The 20,081-nt window shown below is 33.2% G+C and overlaps 2 protein-coding genes across 2 annotated transcripts; both read right to left on the bottom strand.

The window, feature by feature from the left end:
* Window positions 1-1,497: 1,497 nt before the first annotated feature.
* Window positions 1,498-3,094, bottom strand: LOC130943918 (BRI1 kinase inhibitor 1-like). Its single transcript, XM_057872006.1, has one exon. The coding sequence runs from the start codon at window positions 2,832-2,834 to the stop codon at window positions 1,860-1,862; it is 975 nt and encodes a 324-aa protein (XP_057727989.1). The 5' UTR covers window positions 2,835-3,094; the 3' UTR covers window positions 1,498-1,859.
* Window positions 3,095-4,982: 1,888 nt separating this feature from the next.
* Window positions 4,983-9,087, bottom strand: LOC130945155 (probable protein phosphatase 2C 12). Its single transcript, XM_057873850.1, has 9 exons — window positions 8,432-9,087; window positions 7,985-8,156; window positions 7,325-7,478; window positions 7,171-7,234; window positions 6,688-6,795; window positions 6,290-6,415; window positions 5,926-6,158; window positions 5,636-5,835; window positions 4,983-5,559 (listed from the first exon to the last, which is right to left on the bottom strand). Exons 1-9 carry the CDS (start codon window positions 8,627-8,629, stop codon window positions 5,528-5,530), a joined length of 1,287 nt encoding a protein of 428 aa, XP_057729833.1. The 5' UTR covers window positions 8,630-9,087; the 3' UTR covers window positions 4,983-5,527.
* Between the last annotated feature and the right edge of the window lie 10,994 nt (window positions 9,088-20,081).

The raw sequence follows: 20,081 nt of genomic DNA, 5'->3' as shown, positions 1-20,081 counted from the left end.
TCTCGTGCCAAGTAGAAAGTACTAGTCTACTATTTCGTACTTATTATAAAACAAACAAGTACATAATGTGGGAACTAAAATTATTGAAAATTTAAAAATTATTGAAAAAAAAAAACATTTTATACGAACTTCACGATTGTCAGTCCAGTTTGAAGCAAAAACTGAATGTAAAGTCAACTACGCTATTCTAACAACCTTTTTTTTTCATGATTAATTTTTTCAACGAGCTTGAGTTTTCGAAGACAAAAGCCTTGATTGCATCATATCAGACCAACTTAGCACTACTTAAAAAAAGTGAGCCTCTGAGTCTCTGACCAAAAAAAAATTGGGCTAGATGCGGAACCAACATCATTTACGGGGCCTGGGCTTTCCCTTCAGAGTCTTGACGTTTCTGAGTCACATACTCACATCATATGATATTGAATGAGATTGCCATGTCCCCAAAAAAGACGAACGAAATTGGGAACCATTGATGTGAATTTGTCTTTATTTACGCAGACAATAAATTAGGATAAAAAAATATATTTGACCAAATTATTATTTAATAATTTTTAACTATTATCTTTAAATAAAAATAACTTAATGTAAGTAATGTTTCCAAAGCATATCTCCCTCGTTACTAATTATTAGCCTGAACTTTATGACTTTCATCACAACCCCTGTCTCCACAACATTACACACGTTCGCTCGGAACATATGCGTTTCCTCCATTATCGTCTATATTTTTTTAATTAAACAAAAATCCTGATATATTTTTCAGTGCATGAATTAAATAATATAATATAGTATAGTATGGCCGCTTAATTTGTTCTGTAGTCATGGTACTTTAGAGTTCCATTTTGACAGCCATATTCATGCATGTGTCGGCTACCAAAAAGGATAATTATTCGATGTTATCTGACTTTATTAGTTAAGTTTGAAAGTATAATAATGATGATGAAATGATGTTAATATTAGAGAGATGGTGGATTGTGGTTTTCGTGACTGTTAAGCGTGTAAAGAACATGTTCCCACCGGATATATATGTTCACATGTGTCAGTGACAGTTGTAACGTTACCACATCGGATGCATTGATACACTCTTGCTCAGAATGCAGACAATTCATGATTGTGACAGGGCAGAACCGATTATTTTGGCACGGGAATCTGATATATATGGTCCATATATGTTTCATTTTGAACCTGTCTTTGTGTTTAATTTGGAATTTGGATGTATATGAATATGATGAAATATTAATAATTGACAAAAATAACCACAAAGAGAGGGAATTATTGGCACAAGAGAAAAAAGAATAACAGCTGCGTATGTAACTGTAATCTCACATCTGCAAAGAGAATGTCTGAAAGTGCGTGCTTCCGCATTCAGAGCTGAATTTTTTTGACTTGTCTGCATATATATACCCTCTATGAGCTTATCATTGGTATGTCAGAATTTCCACAAATGGATCACTGATACATTTATTAGAAATATTACTATTAATAATAACAACTCTTCTCTTCTCTTGGATCATACTGTTGTACACAACACGGAGTACTTAGCAAAGCATAAAACAAAATATTGGGATTCTAATAAGTTAAAACATGTTTAGTAAATTTATGGATTTGGTGTTGGTATATAGTATAGGCACTAAATTGAACATATACATTTGTATTAAGTTTACATCTCTATATAAAATATATAAATAATTAGAATTTATGAATTTATGTTTACACTGAAAGACACGAATATATGTAACTTTGTTTTGTGCCTCGGATAATAATAGATTTTCATATACCTAAGCAAATACGAGATAATAATTACAGTAGTAAGTAGAAGAACTAGGGAAAATAAATAATGATATGCTACTATGTGCTATGTGCTATGAGGTGCATTTGATGAGGTTGTTGTCTTCTTTGGCAATAGAATTTTTGCAGTGAGCAATGGCAGCTTGAATGGCTGCTTGCAACTCTTCCATGGTGCTGTCATTGGCGGCTGAAGTAGGAAGAGTTGTTGCAGTTGCAAGCAAGAGGCCACTGTTTGTTGGAGAAGCCCTCATGGAAGCTGGTGCTGATGAACATTCACCTCTTCTAATTCCTCTCAATTCTGGTTTTTTCTTCCTCATCAAGTTCCCTGAGTGAGAAGAATAAGCACTCTCATGCAAACCAACTTTCTCTCTTTCTCTTCTCCCCCTGAAAAGCCTCTTGAGTGCATGGATCACGTCAAAACCAAGCTTCCTCTTCTGTTGCTTCTCTTTATCTAATTCTTCCTTGTTGCTAACTTGACACACTTTGCGCCCTTTTGATAATCCAAACAATGAGAAACTACTATGTTTATTATTATTATTATTATTATTGGACTTACTTTCTTCTTCCATTGTCCCTCTCTTAATAACATTATTGTCTTCTTCTATGAAGTTGTTGCCAATTCTTTCATCCAGGGTTATGTTGCTCCTATTGCTGTGTCCGCAGCTGCTTCTACTAATTTCTTTATTATAGGTATTTTCATTATCTTCCAATAAGAAGTCGCGGATGGGGACGGGGACAGTGAGGCTTTCCATGGAAGTGGTGGAGAATCGAGGTGATGAAGGGAGGTGAGATAGGAGGTGGAGGGGAAGCAAGTGGCCATGGAAGAAAATTTCGTCAGCAGGAGATAAATCTATTGCAAGGGAAGGTGGTGGAGCTTTGTTGGTGGAAGAAGAATGGAGAGAGATTGTGAAGGAGAATTCATGAGAAGGGGAGGAAGATTGTGAAGGTGGTGGTGAAGAAGGTTTTGGTAACAGTATTTGCTTTGCTTCTTTATCTTCTTGCCTTGCTTCAATTTGTTTTTGGTGCTGCTGATGATGGTGTGTTTCCATAGCAGTGAATGATGATTGATTAGCTTGAAGACTAGCTAGGAAGCTAGATTTGATATGATGCAGTAGTATATAGTATCTTGAATTCTCTCTATAATACTATAATCTTTTTCTTTTTCGGTGGAGATTGGAGAGAGAGATATAGATAGAAAGGTGCTGTAATCTCTTTTTCGTTGTTGTATGGATGTTAACAAAGCTTAAGGAGGGATAAGGGAAAACGGAAACCAAAGGAATAATGATAGATATTCTTTGTCAGAACAGCTGTTTGGGATTGTGCAATATATGTCTTTAAAACTTTTTCATCAGACATTATTTTGGTCTTTAACCCTTAACTACTGTAGTTCACAAATTATTATTTGTTACTACCTCTCCTAATGTAGTTTTTTACTTGTGTGTTAAGAATAGTGCTTTTATTTGTTTTTGTTGGGTCCCTGTCAGGTCCAACAGCAACCGCTGTGCTGGTATTGGAAATGAGGTCACAAACATCCAAATTTGGCCACCAAAGGAAGATGGATTGTCATGGCGGATTTCAATCAACAAATTTACAACTTTGTTTTTGGCCAAACAAAAAAAAATCATTGAGGTCCCAGGAGTAGAAAGAAATTTTCATGTAAATTACTAGAAAGAATCAGAAAGCTGGTCTAACACAGTAACCATTAAGCTTTGCTTTCTTAATATTTCAAGCCTGTATCCTAGGCTAGCATTCTTTTCTAAGACTATCCTAGGTTAGCATATAAAGAGGAACTAATGAGTACCTTTGTTAGAGAATCTCATTTACTGGTGAAAGTTCTCAATATTCATTCATAGTAAAGATGTTATGGTGGAAGACTTCAACTCAAACTCTTGTCATTTTAGATTGACACTGACACAGTTATTCTTGTCTAATATCATGCTGTGTATATATTCTGACAACACGATAATGTTTTTTTTTTAATTTTCTGTGCCGATATATACTAAAAATTAATTGCGGGGTGGAAAAAGCATGGTATGATGGTAGAGCACATAATATAAGATGAGTTTAATTTTGATGCGCTGATATTATTAAACATTTTATATAATTATCCAATCATATTTATTATTTTAGATGATTATTCACTGAGCCAAAGTGAAAAATAGTTAGTTTTGTTGACTTATTATTACCTAATTAGATCCACATGTAAAACTGTTTTATACGCTTCAAAATTAAATTCATATACAATAGGCATAGCATAAACAAATGAAAACAATGATTTGTTGGAGAAAAGACAGTGTGAGAGTAGGGGCCATGTGAGAAGATGAAAGCTCAGAGAAAGAGAAGGAAGTGGATCATATAGTCATGTGAGTGTGGCCAGCACCGTGTTCTCGTGTCTAAGTCCATGCACACACCATGCATTGACTGCCATAGACTGATAAAGCCATGGTCTTAGAAGAAGAAGAAGAAGACTAGTTGGGGTAAGGTGGTCACTGGTCAGTGGTCACAGACCCACACACACGTGCATGCAGGGGAGGTGGTCCATAAAACGAGCACAAAGGAATTTTGTATGCATCATCATGGGTTATAAGGTCAACATCTTAATCATGGAAGCATTATTTCTTTGCACTGATGAATGTAATGAATGATCAATTAACCATCCTCGCCACTTTCAGTACGTAGCATAAAACAAATACTTCACGATCGAACCACATAGAGATCCTCTTTTTGTGGGAAACAGTTTGCTTTTCCGCCTCACATATTAGCCATTCAATATCCTAAATCTTTTTCTTTTATTTCTTACTAGACATGGGCGGTGGTAGGACATGAAGCACATCAACAGCTGAACCTTGGATCAAAGCATCAACTTCTCAGCCTCCATCTCTTTTGTTTTTTCTTCCTAGTATTTTTTTTTTTAAAGAATTTTGTTAAGTATATCAACGGCTTTTAGATGAATTGGTAAACCTTCTAACTTCATTTTTATATAAAGTTTCCATTTGACCTAAGGTCAACACTTTTAGTGCAGTTTTCATATCAACAGTAGGCACCACTAGTTACGAATTATGATGTTGAAACCACTAATTTTCACAAGACAAATGATTCTTAGTGTCTAAGAAAGCTATGATTGCAGTCCTGTACAGAGTTTCCTGGCCTTTTATTCCGGATTATATGTCGGAAATGAATGAAAAGGGTTGATCATGGGGTCTTGGGGAAGAAAATTTTTCTATAATAACAGACATTCTTTTGGTAACAGGAACAATCATAATAACAGGCTACAAGAGCAACCACTCATCAGGCTTAATTTCTATTGTGGAATGGAACTCCATTGACGTCTGATTAAACACTACTATATAGCAATACAACAACAATGGCCACTTTCATTTAAGGTCAGTTTTCCAGATCTCAGAAGAACACATGTACAAAATAAACAGATCTGGGTAAGAAGAAAAAAGCCAACTACCTCCGATATCTTGCTCTGATTTTACAACCATTCACAATACTTGGGTGGATCATATTCTGTTTTCCAAATCAGAAATCTTCAAGCAAGTAGCTACAGTTTGCTAGTCTCCTCACCTTGATGCACTGAAAATAAGTGAGAACCCCCATGGATTTTGATCTAGAATTCCCAAATAAATCCATATTCTGAGAAGCACTCTTGATCACAGAAGGGAATTACTGTTGCTGCGACATTCCCGTCATATGAACAATCCTTGTCACTCTCAAAATGCAAACGCAGGAGACTTCATTAGTCGTCACTGTCACTGCCGCGATGTCTTCCTGAAAATAATTATTTAAACAGAGAATTATATAACTAGAGTCAGAAGGATAGAAAAGACAAAGACTTGCCACGAACCTGATTTCCGTAACCCTTCCATGGCTTCCTTCTTCTCTTGGCAACTTGAGCAAAGAAAAGGTCCATCCCATGGACGCAATTTTCCAGGGTTGGTCTTCCCTGCATGTATTGAGATACCCTCCCCTGGTTTGATCTCTACTTGACACACAGCACAGATAAACAACTTGAACATGTTGCAGAGTGGATATTTTGTCTCTAACCTGCATTTCAGATAAACACATGTTCAGGTCAAGAATAAAATCTAGCAAGCCAACTGCTAACATTAAACAATGCTTGTTAGGGAACTAAACCTCTCTGAAAGCATAGCAGAACCTTCCTCATAGAGCTCCCGTACAATATCTGGCTCTACATATTCTTTGTTGGTATGAGATGATGATTCAGAGCACTTTTTGCGGAAGATCTTCATAATTCCTTTCATCGGTTTCTTTTGAGTTCGTACAGAAGTATGCGGCTGCTCTTGGGGTAATATATCAACAACAATGCAGGTTGTGTCATCTCTAAGACCCTTTGCTTGTAAAGCTTCCTGAGGGTAAAAAAGAGACAGGAGCAAATGATAGAAATAAGTAATGCATGCCGCACAAAACATCAAAAATACTACCCCAGGTGAAAACCAGGACTATAAAGAATTATTTAAAAGATGTGCAGTAGGCATACATTCACAATTTGTGGTGCTGCAGCCTCTGCTGACATGCCACGACAACAATCCAAGGCCACTTCTGGAGTTAGAGAGTCCCAGACACCATCACTGCTGATAACAAGCCTTCCTCCGGCACTAGAAAGCTGCATGAAAAGAAACAGAGAGGCTCAAACGCTGGAATTAGCCTCTTCACATAAAAAAAAGAATAAACATAATTTATGAAAAGGGTTTGCATCAACTTGCAAGGCAAGTTTATTGACTTTAAAGGCAACAGATATTCTTAAGAAAACGATAAGATACAAAAGTGATGGATTATATACACAATACATCAAAGTAAATTAAGAAAGGAAGCAACAGAAAAATAACTAATCAAAATATGCCCAATATTGCTGTTTGCACGAGAGCAGTGACCAACCTTCACTTGCTTTACATATGGTACAGGAACAATAAATTCACCAACATCTGCATCACCAATGGATCTCGAAAGACACAAGCCACCAGGCCAACATCTCAAAGGGCCAACCTATAAAAATCATTAATCTCATTAGGCATAAAAAAAAAATGAAAATTTACTCCAACGGAAGATGGTTTATATCATCAACACAAATGGTAGCATTGTCACCAAAAAAAAACATTTAAACAAAATGTTCGTCAAAAGATTGTGAATATTTAATAACCCTCAGAATGAGTATGTTAAGTGCGAGACAGGATCATGTGACTAGATTTCAATTAGCTCGCCTCATTACATTCATTGGTATGATTGACGTAGTTTTCTTTTTTATATCTAATTATCTAATTACGTAGTTTAACACCCAAGCATCATGTGCAAAGAAATAGTATTGGCAGAGGCATCAGTTTGTCTGAGTTAAAAGGGGATTGCGATTAAAACAAAATGTACCTCTGCTCCTCCACCTGTATTTAGCCGGCCAACCTCACCCCCGCTACAGGTTATGCGGACCCTCCTGGAAAAGAGAAAAGAAAGGTGAGACTAGTCTGTGTAAGAGTGATTACAAACAGTTTCTCGACCAAAAAGTTTCCCAGCAACATCTTACTCTTCTGCATTGGTTTCAAGTCTATGATCCGCTGACAAGTAATGAATACCACCTTCAGCAGGTTCAAGTACGCAACGCGAATCACCGACTGATGCAACTGTTACCACCCATCCTTCAAGAATCACAAAGGTTACAGTTGTTCCCGATGTTTTTGCTGGATAAGTAAAAATAATTTATATCAGTAAGCCACACAACTAATGAAAACAATATAAATAAAATCCAGTAATTCAGAAGAATAAGAACCACCTCTCAGTAACACAAGGGTCTTTTCATTGTTACTGATGTTCTTCAGCAACTATGTATTAATATATATCAAATAGACAAATACGTGTAAAAACAGCTGAACCAACATGAGTGAACAATATTAGACCATTCTCAGTCATTATGGCTTAAGTAACAGGCAATGCAACTTGCAATCCACCAACAGGGTTTAGATAAATATTACCAACAAGGCGTCAATGTGTCATAATATCATCCACATTTTCAGCATGCATAGAATTTTTTCCCATTTTATTCTTTAATTTGCTAACTTCTGGAATTGGGCATGTGCAAGCTCATTTGGCAATACTCAGAATATTCCAGAAGTACTTCAATTTGCCACACAACTAAATAATTAGAAGAGGCTGGAACAAATACTACAAGAGAAATAATTAGTCATACCTTTCTGTTGAAAATCTTTGTCAGTTTTCACAAATCCTGCAACCAAAGCCCTGGGCAATGCTGCTATCCACTCATCTCTGTTAAGATCTGAAGGAATTGCACTTAAAATGTTGTTTAGAAGATTCTCCTTAGCATAAATAGCAGCAGCAGTTCCATTGTGACCATCAAATAGCTGCAAACAACTTCTTCATCAGAAAGTGCAAATGTAACAAGGAAAAGAAATTATTGAATCACAAGCATTTAGTGCAAAAAAAGTCTAAGATGTTGTTGTGATCCAATCAATGTGAACGAATAAGAATCAAAAGGGAGCTGCTTTCACAAAGAGATTTGACTGTAAGTGACGCAACAACCAGTCAACCACTACCAAAGTCAACAAGCTGGATTCGTCGTGCAAATGTGTATCCTCATATCATATCATATCTATCAAAAAGAAAAGAGAAAAATTACCCCGAAAACAGAAAATGTGGAGACGCCATCTCCCATGACCCTCTGGCATTCGTTCTTGAGCAGAATAAAATCCTCTCCTTTCTTGCTCTGGCTGGCTTGGCCGTACACAATCTCCGGCTTCTCGATTTTCTCGTTCACCAATTCGCGCTTCAGCAGCACCGAAAGGGGAACGCTATGGTGTTCACCATGACCAGACATTGTTGCACTTTCACGCACGCACACTTCCCCTCTGTCAAACCAAATCCTCAATTTCTCCGAAAAACACTACCTAGGATAGCAGAACTTTATTTACTTCCCTGCCTTTTTAATTAACTAATAAGAATTATCCATTGTTGTTGTTGCAACAAGATCCTAAAAACCAAAAACGGCTTATCGCGAATCCCAATGCGATTGCAGTTACTCATAGATACACGGAATCGAATAACGAAATCTACGCGGGGTCACAGAATGAATTCACTGGAATGTGTGTAGCATTCAAAAAAAGAAAATGACATGCTGCTTCGTCATACTTATTCAGTTAATTAGTTAGCAATAACGGAAAGGTGAGAAAAGGATAAGAAAGAGGATTTTACAAGGAAGGTAGTTAACGATAATGGCGAAATTCTGGAGATACGTTGGAAAGGGGTATCGAAAAACGCGGATCCCGCTGTTGCTCAAAACTGCCATTGTCGATACACAATAACACTCCCAGATGCAATAAACCACCAAATCAAACGAACCATTTTTTTTTTTTATTTTCCCTTTTATGACGTGGCAAAAACGCTATCGTTTTGAATCGCTCGGCGCAAGCCACGTGAGCCATTTTTGGAGCCAGGGTTTGTTTGGTGTCAATGTCAAATGTGCTTTTCTGTTTTCTCAATTCTTTCTCCATTTGCATGATCTACAAACTACAATCTAATTAGATTTCCTGTTCATAAACAGTAGAATTTCACTATGGATTGACTATTTCCCAGAGTTGGCGCGGTTAATGCTGATGGGCCCATAGATTTAGAAACAGATTATGGACGATCAATGATTAGTGACATACTGACGTGGCAACTACTATGGGTATGTAATTTCATTGGTTGCATGAGGATGGTGGATTATGATTTATGACTCTCTTTTCTAAAGATATTCCAAATGTTTGTGGTATACATAATTTAAATATTATTTAATAATTAATAATTTATATTTTTATATAAGTAATTATTCAAATTAATTTTTAAAATGGTTAAAATTGAATACTTTAATTTTTAGAAAAAAAATACTATGAAGTTATTAGAATTTATTATTTTTTGTTATTACTTATTCATTAATTTAATTTTTTTAATATAGTTTTTTTAGTATAATAATACAATAATATATTTTATCATATATTTTTAAATATTGATAGTCCTCTAACATTTTTCGTTTCAAAATACACAAAATAATTTTTAATATTTACTTTCATTAGATAATATAGTTCTTTTTTTGTTAGTGATGAGAAACTTTAACTCGCACACATGGTTTAATTATCTACGTGTGCAAACAGGACAAATCAATCTCAAAAGATAAAGTACAAAACAATCATCAAAAAACATTATTATCTAATGTTATAAATATATTTTTTATAAATGTTAGATTATAATTGTATTATAAATTTCAAATAGATAGAGTCAATTATAAATGCAACCTAGTTGAGTCAGCTAAGAGTTGGACTATTAACTATAAAGAGTCCCTTTTAATATTTTTTACACAACATAATCATTAATAAAGTAATCTCTTATTCTTAATGTTCTCTTTCTTTTTCTTTTTCCTCTCAAATCCTAATCCTTATTTAAGATAAGATTTTCTGATTGTCACTTTGATGAAATAAGTTTTTTAAAATTAGGTGAAAAAAATAACCAATTAAAAAAAGAAATTACTTAAAATAAAAAAATTTGTCATTATTTCATTTAGATTCTCACACTAAATAATGTGAATTAGAAGTATAAAAATTAATTCATATGCAAAATATTACAAATTAATTGTCAAATGTATTTACTGACCTAAAAAGAGCAACCAAATCTCATATTCCAACTGCAACTGCACCAATAAAAATAAATATCTCAGAAGGATAAGTTGTTAGTGCAAATAAAAGCAATCCATGCCTAAAGCGTGGAAGACCAATTGGTTCTATGAGAGATAATTAATCCTAATGGTCATAATATGGAGGCAAGTTCTCAAAGAAAATCCAAAGACATAAATATTGAAAGTACCAGGATCTCAATAATTTATGTCACTACTGAAAAAATATAGGACTGAAAGTATACCATTGTCAACAAAATTTTTGCTTATAATATTATTGTTGAACTAATAAAACAAGATGGATCACAAACTAAAATTTGCCAAAAAATGCAGACAAGGAGATGATTTGTCAAAATGAAAAAACGCAATTCAAGCTGAATTAATTTTTATTAGAAAATGTGAAGTTTTTGGTCTTATAGTCAAAATACCTGAAGATATAAAACCAATGGGATATAAGTGGATTTTTGTGCGCAAACACGATGAGAAAAATGAAATAGAAAGTTATAAAGCACGACTAGTAGCACAAGAATTTTCACAAAAATCTAATATTAACTATATGAAAACATATTCTCCCCTAATAGATTCAATCAATTATATTAAGATATCTTATTAGTCTGGCATTGCATAAAAAATTTAAGATGTATCTAATGGATATTATTACAGTCTATTTATACGTTTCAATTGATTAAAAAAATTTATATGAAAATTTCTGAAAGATTCAAAGTACTTGATGCATATAATAATTCTCTAGAAATTTGTTCAGTAAGACTTCAAAAATTATTGTATGAATTAAAACACTAGATTTATGTGGTATAAATGTCTTAGTGAATACTTATTAAAAGATGGATACAAAAATGACTGTGTATGTCCATGTATTTTCATAAAAAAATTTGAATTTAAATTTGTTATTATTGTAGTATATGTTGATAATTTAAACATCATTAGATTATTCGAAGAGATTCCAAAAACTGTAGATTATTTAGAAAGATAATTTGAAATGAAAGATTTTGTCAAAATAAAATTTTGCCTTGGCTTATAAATTAAACATTTAAAGGATGGCATATCATCCATCAATTCATTTATACCGAAAAATTTTTAAAAAAATTTTACATGGACAACCATTGAATACTCCAACAGTAATGAGTTCACTAGATATAGATAAAAATTTATTTTGACTTTGTGAAAGTAACGAGAAGCTCCTTGATCATGAAATACCATATCTTAGTGTTATTGGTGCACCTTATGTTTTGTCTCTCTTAGAGGTTGACTTGGGAAAATATGTTTATAGCTTGGGTTTAGGGTATTCTTTGTCTATATATATATATATATATATATATATATATATATATATATATATATATATATATATATATATATACTCTGGCCGGTCTTTGCTTCGTAGGTTGAGTATAGAGCTTAATTATATTTACCGGTTAAAATCTTATATATATCTATCTTTTGGTTTTCTGTATAAGCTTTTCCTCTTATCTTTCAAGGCTCCTAGTTATATTAATCTTGTCACATATATAAGTATTTTTACTTTTAGAGGCCGTAGCGCCTCACCACTTCTGATTTACATCCTAGGTGTAAAGCTCTGTGTGGTAAGGTGTTACAAAGGATATGTTCTCACATATGTTGGCCAAAACATCTTTGTGTGAAACACCAAGATTATTATTCCATTTTTCAGAAATGTAGGCATTTACTCCTACATCAAAATAATCAAGGGATTCACCAATAGTTTCTTTGTTCAAATAGATTTGGCAGCCCTTGACATATGAGTGAACAGAAGCCTCACTATAGTGCATATCAGCATAGAACTCTTTGACCAAATAAGAGTATACTGGCTATCAAATTTCAAAAAATTTTTCCCAATCCAAGTATTTAAAATTTTCAATGAAATCTATTACTTTTTCAGCCAAAGATTTTAGGTCAGCAACATAAGTAGAGCACATGGGTTGTTTGGAAACAATGTCTCTGTGAAACTCAAAATTCATGCTAGAAGAAAACCATAGAAGATTATAGTGAGAGTAAGGGCATTTACCAAAATGAGATTTGAAGGCAACTGGATCAGGATATACAGGTTCTTTTACAGAGTTAAAGAAAGGTCTTTTATTACCTTTTGAAGGGTGAGAAGAGGGGACGGAATGTCCTTGAGGACGAGAGGTAGATCGAAGAGGAGGAGAGGTTATGGTTCCTCATCTGTCATGGGTTGCTTCCCTTTCGTCACTTTTTCCCTTGAAGTGCCTTCCTCCTGCAGTGTTGAAGATGGCCTCGGATTGGTGGTCTTGGTTCTAGCCATTGGTTGGGGTGGCTGAGAGGAATGAGATGAAGAGTGTGAATGTATGTGAATGTGTGTGTGAGATTGTGATTTCTGTAGAGGGTTGCGAGGTGGACGTATGGTGCCAATTCCTCTATGGGTAGCAACCTTCTTTCTCATTTTAAAAGGGGATATGAAGGAAGAGAAAGTGGAAGTAGTGGAGTAATGGGGAAGATGAGAGATTAACACATGATAACTACTTTAAATGCTCAGAAATCATTTGAAAAACACAAACGGGAATAAATGAAAAAAACGTGATTCAAAGAATTTTGAATTTTAAAACTAATGCAAGCAGTTTTTGAAATGATAAGTCAAAAAAAACTTTTGAAAAAAAACTGAAACTAATTTGACTTGAATAAAAAGATGAAAGAAAATACTCTTTTTGTTATTAGTGATCAAAACAAGCAATGAGACACACTTCATAAAACAGAATATCTTTCTCTTGGACCCAGTGGTAGTTTTAAGGAAACACATTGGACCACCAAGGATTTGGTTTTGTTCCAGATTAATTTAAAATTCTCAACATATTTGTCTGAACTTCATAGAACTTAGAGGGAGTCATTATTTGTCCAGTTTTGTTTCCTGTCGATCTGAGAGACAAAAATAACCAAACTCAGCATTAACAATCCCTAGAGCAGTTCTCAATTTACAAAATCTATCATCACATAGAAGTTTTGTAAAAATATCAGCCAATTGATCCTCAGATTTCATAAATTGTATATTAATTGTACCATTTTGCACATGTTCTCTTTTGGAGTGAAATCTCACTTCAATGTACTTAGTTCTTGAGTGTAAAACAGGATTTTTAGAAATATTGATTACACTCAAGTTATCACAAAACAAATGGATAGTATTGACTTGCAATTTGTAATTTGTAAGTTGTATTTTAAGCTAAATTAATTGAGAACAACAAAAAGAAGCTGCTATATATTCGACCTTAGCAGTGGATAGAGCAACAGTGGCTTACTTCTTACTTGACCACACATTCAAAGACTATCCAAGAAAGTAACAAATCCTAGATGTGCTTCTTCTATCAACACGGTCTCCCGTAAAATCTACATCATGATAACCAACTACACAAAACTCATCAGATTTGGGATACCAAAGACCAAAATCAGCAGTGCTATTGATGTATCTAATTATCCTTTTCACAACAGAAAGATGTGATTCTTTTGGATGAGATTGAAATCTAGAACACATACAAACACACTATAAATAATATCCGGCCTAGAGAAAGTTAGATACATGAAGATCCTATCACACCTCTATACCTTGTTTCATCCACATCTTTTTCTTTTTCATCCTTTTCAAGTTTGGAATTTGAATGTATAGGTGTACTTATTGGTTTAGAATTTTCTAAATCAAATTTCTTTACTAACTTCTTGGCATATTTACTTTAGTGCACAAAAATTTTATTAGTAGTTTGTTTGATTTGAAGTCTTAGGAAAAATGTGAGTTCTCCTATCATACTCATATCAAACTCACTAGTCATTAATTTTTCAAACTCATCACACAAGGCTTCATTTGCCGATCCAAACACAATATTATCTACATAAATTTGAACAAGTTTGAAATGATCATTAGAATCTTTAATGAAAAGAGTTGTATCCGTAGTTTCCCTTTGAAAATCATTTTTCAACAAGAAAGAGCTAAGTATTTCATACCAAGCTCTTGGAATTTGTCTCAAACCATAAAGTGCTTTAGAGAGTTTAAAAACATGGTTTGAGAAATCTTTATTTTTAAAATTCGGGGGTTGAGATACGTATACTTCTCTATCAATAAACTCATTCAAAAAGGCACATTTAACATCCATTTGGAAAAGATTAAACCCTTTGTGGGCTGTATAGCAAGCAATAATCTTATTGCTTCCATTCTTGCAACCTGAGCAAATGACTTATCAAAGTCAATGCCATCCTCTTGGTCATACCCTTGAGTTACAAATCTAGCTTTGTTTCTAACAACACTACCATTCTCACCCAATTTATTTCTAAAGATTTATTTAGTACATATTACCTTCTTACCATTTGGATAAGGCACTAGTAACCAAATCTCATTCTTCTCAATTTGAACCAATTTTTTTTCCATTGTCTTTATCCAAGAAGGATAATTAAGAACTTTCTTGACATTTTGGGGTTCCTCTTGTGATATGAGAGCAAGATTATTGAGTTCGGCTCTTTTCTAGTTGAGGATCTTGTTGTAACTCCATGAGATGGATCTTCATTGATAAAATTATGTGGATAGTTCTTTAAGAACTTCCATTCTCTGGGCTTTGGTGAAGTGAGCTCAGATTGGGCATGATTTGGTTCTGCATAGTTGAGATTACTAGAAATTTCTGCTTCAGTAGGAGACAAAATAGAATTGCCTCCTACATTTTATTCTGTAGAAATGGGGATAGTATTTTTTTAAGGTATGTTCTGATTTGTCTTGATCATAGATCTTTTCAAAGGTTAGTTTAGTTTCAATTCCTACATCATTATCCTCAATAACACTTAAAATGGTGTTAGAATCACAAAAGATGATATGTATGGACTCTTCTATTATTCTATGTTCCTTGAGGTAAACTATATATATTATACTAGTGGTTGAATAACCAATAAAGACACCTTCATAAAATTTTGGATAAAATTTTCTAAAATTATCTTTAGTATTTAAGACAAAGCATTTGCATCTAAAAACATAAAATTACTTAAGATTGAGTGGTATTCCTTTCCAAAGCTCATATGGTGTTTTCTTTAAAACTTTTCGAATGATAGTTCGGTTCAAAATGTAACAAGCTGTGTTTACTATTTCAGCCCAAAGAAATTTTGAAATTTTATTTTCACTAAGCATAACTCTAGCCATTTTTTGAAGGCTTCTATTTCTCATCTCAACAACCCTATTTTGTTGAGGTGTTCTAGGACATAAAAATTATGTGAAATACCAAATTCATCACAAAATTATTCAAAATCTTAGTTTTCAAACTCCTTTTCATGATCACTTATGATGAAAACTATTTTTAAATCTTTTTCATTTTGAATCTTTTTGCATAGAGTTGAAAAAGTAAGAAAAACATCATTTTTATGAGCTAAGAAAAGAACCCATCCAAACTTAATATAGTCATCAACCACCACTAAACCATAATATTTACCACCTAGGTTTTGAGTCTTAGTGGGATAAAAAAGATCAATATGTAGCATTTTCAATGATCTTTTGGTTGAGATGTCATCCTTGAGTTTAAAAATTTTTTTTAGTTTGTTTACCCAATTGACAAGCATCACAAGTGATGTCTTTGTCAAATTTTATTTTTGGAAGACCTCTAACCAAATTCTTTTTCATAAGTTTAGAAATTTAAAACATGCTAGCATGTTCTAATTTCTTATGCCATAACCAATTTTCAGATTTAATGGAAGTAAAACAAGCTACATTTTGCTTTTTTTAGTTCCTCTAAAATAAGTCTATACACATTATTGTATCTTTTAGTTTCAAACAATATTTCACCAAATTTTTTACATACAACCAAGCATTATAATTTTTTGAAAATAACCAAATAACCTAAATCACACAGTTGGCTAATGCTTAGAAGATTGTGTTTCAACCCATCAACTAAAAATACATAATTAATAAAAGTAGAGAAACTCTTATCCACCTTACCTATGGCCACTATCTTTCCCTTTTCCATTGTCACCGAAGGTTACAAAGCCTCCATCGTATTTATCAAGCTTGATTAAGAATGTGGACTTTTCGGTCATGTGCTTAGAGCATCCACTATCCAAATACCACATGTCATTCTTCTTTTTGGATGCTAGGCAAAACTCATTTTGGTGACTGTGGTTGGCCATTAAGTGAGCTTGAGAATTGTTGTCTGAATCTTCATCTTCTTTAGTATCATTTTTTAGATCTTTCCTATAAGCCATAAGTCCCTTTTTCTTATCCTTCCGATACTTATCTTCTTTTTTCAGCTTTGCACAGTCATATTTGTGGTGTCCAACTTCTCCGCAGTTGTGGCAAATGACCTTGCTTAAGTCCTTCTTCGGTTCTTTTAAGCTACCTCCTTTGCTTCTTCCTTTAGTCTCATCATCCTTCTAAGTTTTCTAGCAAAAAACATAAACTCGTCATCTGACAAACAGTCACTGGATTCATCATCCAATAATTCAGTATAAGATTTAAGAGCCACTCCCTTTTTTTGTATCATTTTTTATTTGAGTAATTTTATAAGTTTGTAACTTTTCTCTCAGCTCATCATAGGTCATTTGACTCATGTTAATACTTTCAGAGATAATAGTAGCCTTAGTTTCCTATTCTTTAGTCAGACTTCTCAAGACTTTCCTCACCAACACTTGTTTGGAATGAGTAATTCCCATAGCATCCAAACTATTAATAATGATAGAAAACCTCTCAAACATATCATCAATTGATTCTCCTTCCTTCATAGAAAACATTTCATACTCTTTGCTCAGCATGTCAATCCTTGTTTCTTTTACTTGTGTTGTGCTCTCATGTGTAACTTGGAGCTTATCCTAGATTTTTTTTGTTATTTTGCATCTTAAAACCTTCCGGTATTTCTCGAAGTTGATTGCACAGTTTAATATATTGACAGCCTTGACATTAAGTTTCACCTTTTTCTTGTTATCTTCATTCTACTATGCTTCATTTTTTGGAGTAACAACACCATCAGTGTCAGTTTTGGTAGGAATTTGAGGACCATTCACGATTACCTTTCAGAGGTTGTAATTCACGGACTAAACAAAGATCTTCATTCTTTCTTTCCAGTAGTTGTAATTTTTTCCATTAAAGAATGGAGGTCTGTTGTTGGATTGCCCTTCTGTCAGTGTATATGCCACTGTGTTGGACCCCATGTTGCTTGTCATCTGGATCTTTCTTCCAAGTTGTGAAGCTTGATCTCTGTGAGACCAAACTCTGATAGCAATTGATGGTTATCAGTGGCTAAGAGAAGGGGGTTGAATCTTTGTCTTCTTTTAATTTTACTTTCAACCTTGAGTTCTGTTGAGATACTTTGAGTAGAAAATAGGAGACACTTTAGTTTTGTCTCTTGACACAGTAGGAGCTAAAATAGAGTTACGTACAAGATGTGTTAAAGTGAAGTGTTGCTGAATAGTAGAATCAGCATAAACTTTTGTTTTGTCTCCTATAATGTAGAACTAGAAACAGAGAAGAGAAAAGAAAATGACATACAGATGTATCCTAGTTCAACTACTCAATACAATGTAGCCTACATCCAGTCTCCATCACAACAATGACAGAATTTCACTATGTTTCAACAGAATTATATTTACCAATTCTCCCTAGAATTCTAACCAATCTTATTTGGGACAAATCCAGTTTCTAACACAAACCAGACTTGATTAGGAACTCACCCTAACTTTTCAATAGTAAAGTGCTAACCTAACTTGCAAGAAAATCTCCTCAAGATTATGACCACAAAACAGAAAAACTTACAAAGAATTTCTGAAATAAACTTAGACTTTTTCTCCAAGTCTAACTCTCTGTCTTTTTCCACTCAATAGTTTTTTCTTACAAACCTCACTGTTTTGCCTTTTACCATTAAAAATAAATAAAGACTAAACTGAGAAAATGAGATACTCAATGAAAACTATGTAGGAGAAGAATAAACAGCTCAGTGAGCTATGAGAATTCAAATATTGTGCTTTCACTCCTTACTCCAATAATTGGCCGTTCACCCCTTTAATAGAGAAGTGAAGCTTCAAGGGCTTGAAACTTGCTTCAGCACTTTGTTGGTCTTCTTCTCCCGAAAATCAAAAGCTGCAGCGGCGTGATAGAGGAGAGAGAGAGAGAGAGAGAGGGTAGAAGCAGTGATTGAATCAAACATGTAACTATACCTTCAATCTTCTCTTTCAACCTTTTTCATTTTGCTTGTAGAATCTGAACTCTTCATTCTTGCTTTGACTCCAAGTCAAATTCTTGAGCATTGATTCATAGCAGAACTTCATTATCTTTAATATTTTTAACTTTCTACTTCTATACATGCAAAGAGATGATTTCTTTGTCGAGCTTCAATGAAGCACAAATCCGGAAATACGTCTTTGATGATGTTTCAGAAGTGATGTTTGCTTTTACCCCTAACCTCTTTGACTTCCTTCTTCTTTGATTGAATTGGTAACCCACTTTTGGTCTCTTGATTTTGCCCTAACATTGAGCGTTTTCTTTTCTTTTTTTTTTCTTCTGAGAAATCACGTGGGGTTGAAAGAGAAAGAAGGGAGAATTTGGTTTTAGTGGTGTGAAGTGATTTGTTTAAATGAAATGGAACTTAAATCACTTAGTTACCATCTAAGTGAATGAATGGATTTGGATGTGGATTACTGTTTGGGCTTGTATTTGGATATGGACTATTTGCTTCCTTTTTCTTCTTTTTTATAGTTCAGCCATTCAAACTTTGGATTAAGAGAAATATTATGAATACTTTGTTTAAGCTGAACCATTTTTGAGCTTGTGTTCATATTTTTTAGGCCTGGTGTGAGTAAATTATTTTCTGCACACTAAACAAAACAAATCACATAAATAATTAGCTTTGAATCCAATAATATTTAATTATAATTTTAATAATATTTTAATTCTTTAAATTCAATGGTTACTAATGTGTTGACAATGTACAATTATTTAATAAATATTTAATCAGATATCAATGACATTGCTAGGCTTAAACATATTATTATTTCAAAGTTTTATAAACACATAATTTAATTATACGACAAAAGAAATAATTTTATAAGTGAGCCACGTTTGCTTTAAGAAAAATATTAAGTAATTAATTTTTTTGCATTTGCTTTATATTTTAATAAAAATATTGTATTTCTAGCATTTTTTAAAATAATTAAAAATTATTTTACAACCTAAAATGTTTATGTTTTTTGTTCATTAAAAAAAATCTTAATTACACCGAATAAAAAAAAAGGTTGCTGATGTGTGACAACATATATATCGAAAACTAATAAGAGCAATATTATATCATGATCAGTGTTATTATATTTTGTCAATATTTAATCAATAATAATTTATATTTATATTTATAAAAATTTTATATACAAAAAATATATAATTTATATTTTTATTTATTAAAATTTATATACATAAATTAATACAATTTACATATATATTTTTTAAAGTTTGTATAATAAAATTTATTTATTAAAAGTAGTTTAATATTTATACTAATTAAAATAATAACAAAAAATACTAAATATTGCTAACCTAAGAGTTTCTCAAATTAATAGGAATTACAGAGATGATTGTAACTCTCATTATAAAACAAAATCAGTAAAGAATTTGACAATCTCATAACGTTTAGACTAT

The sequence above is a fragment of the Arachis stenosperma genome, chromosome 8, assembly GCF_014773155.1.
Source record: "Arachis stenosperma cultivar V10309 chromosome 8, arast.V10309.gnm1.PFL2, whole genome shotgun sequence".
Classification (NCBI taxonomy): Eukaryota; Viridiplantae; Streptophyta; class Magnoliopsida; order Fabales; family Fabaceae; genus Arachis; species Arachis stenosperma.
Note: the sequence above shows the minus strand (reverse complement) of the source record. Positions and strands in the feature narration are given on the sequence as shown.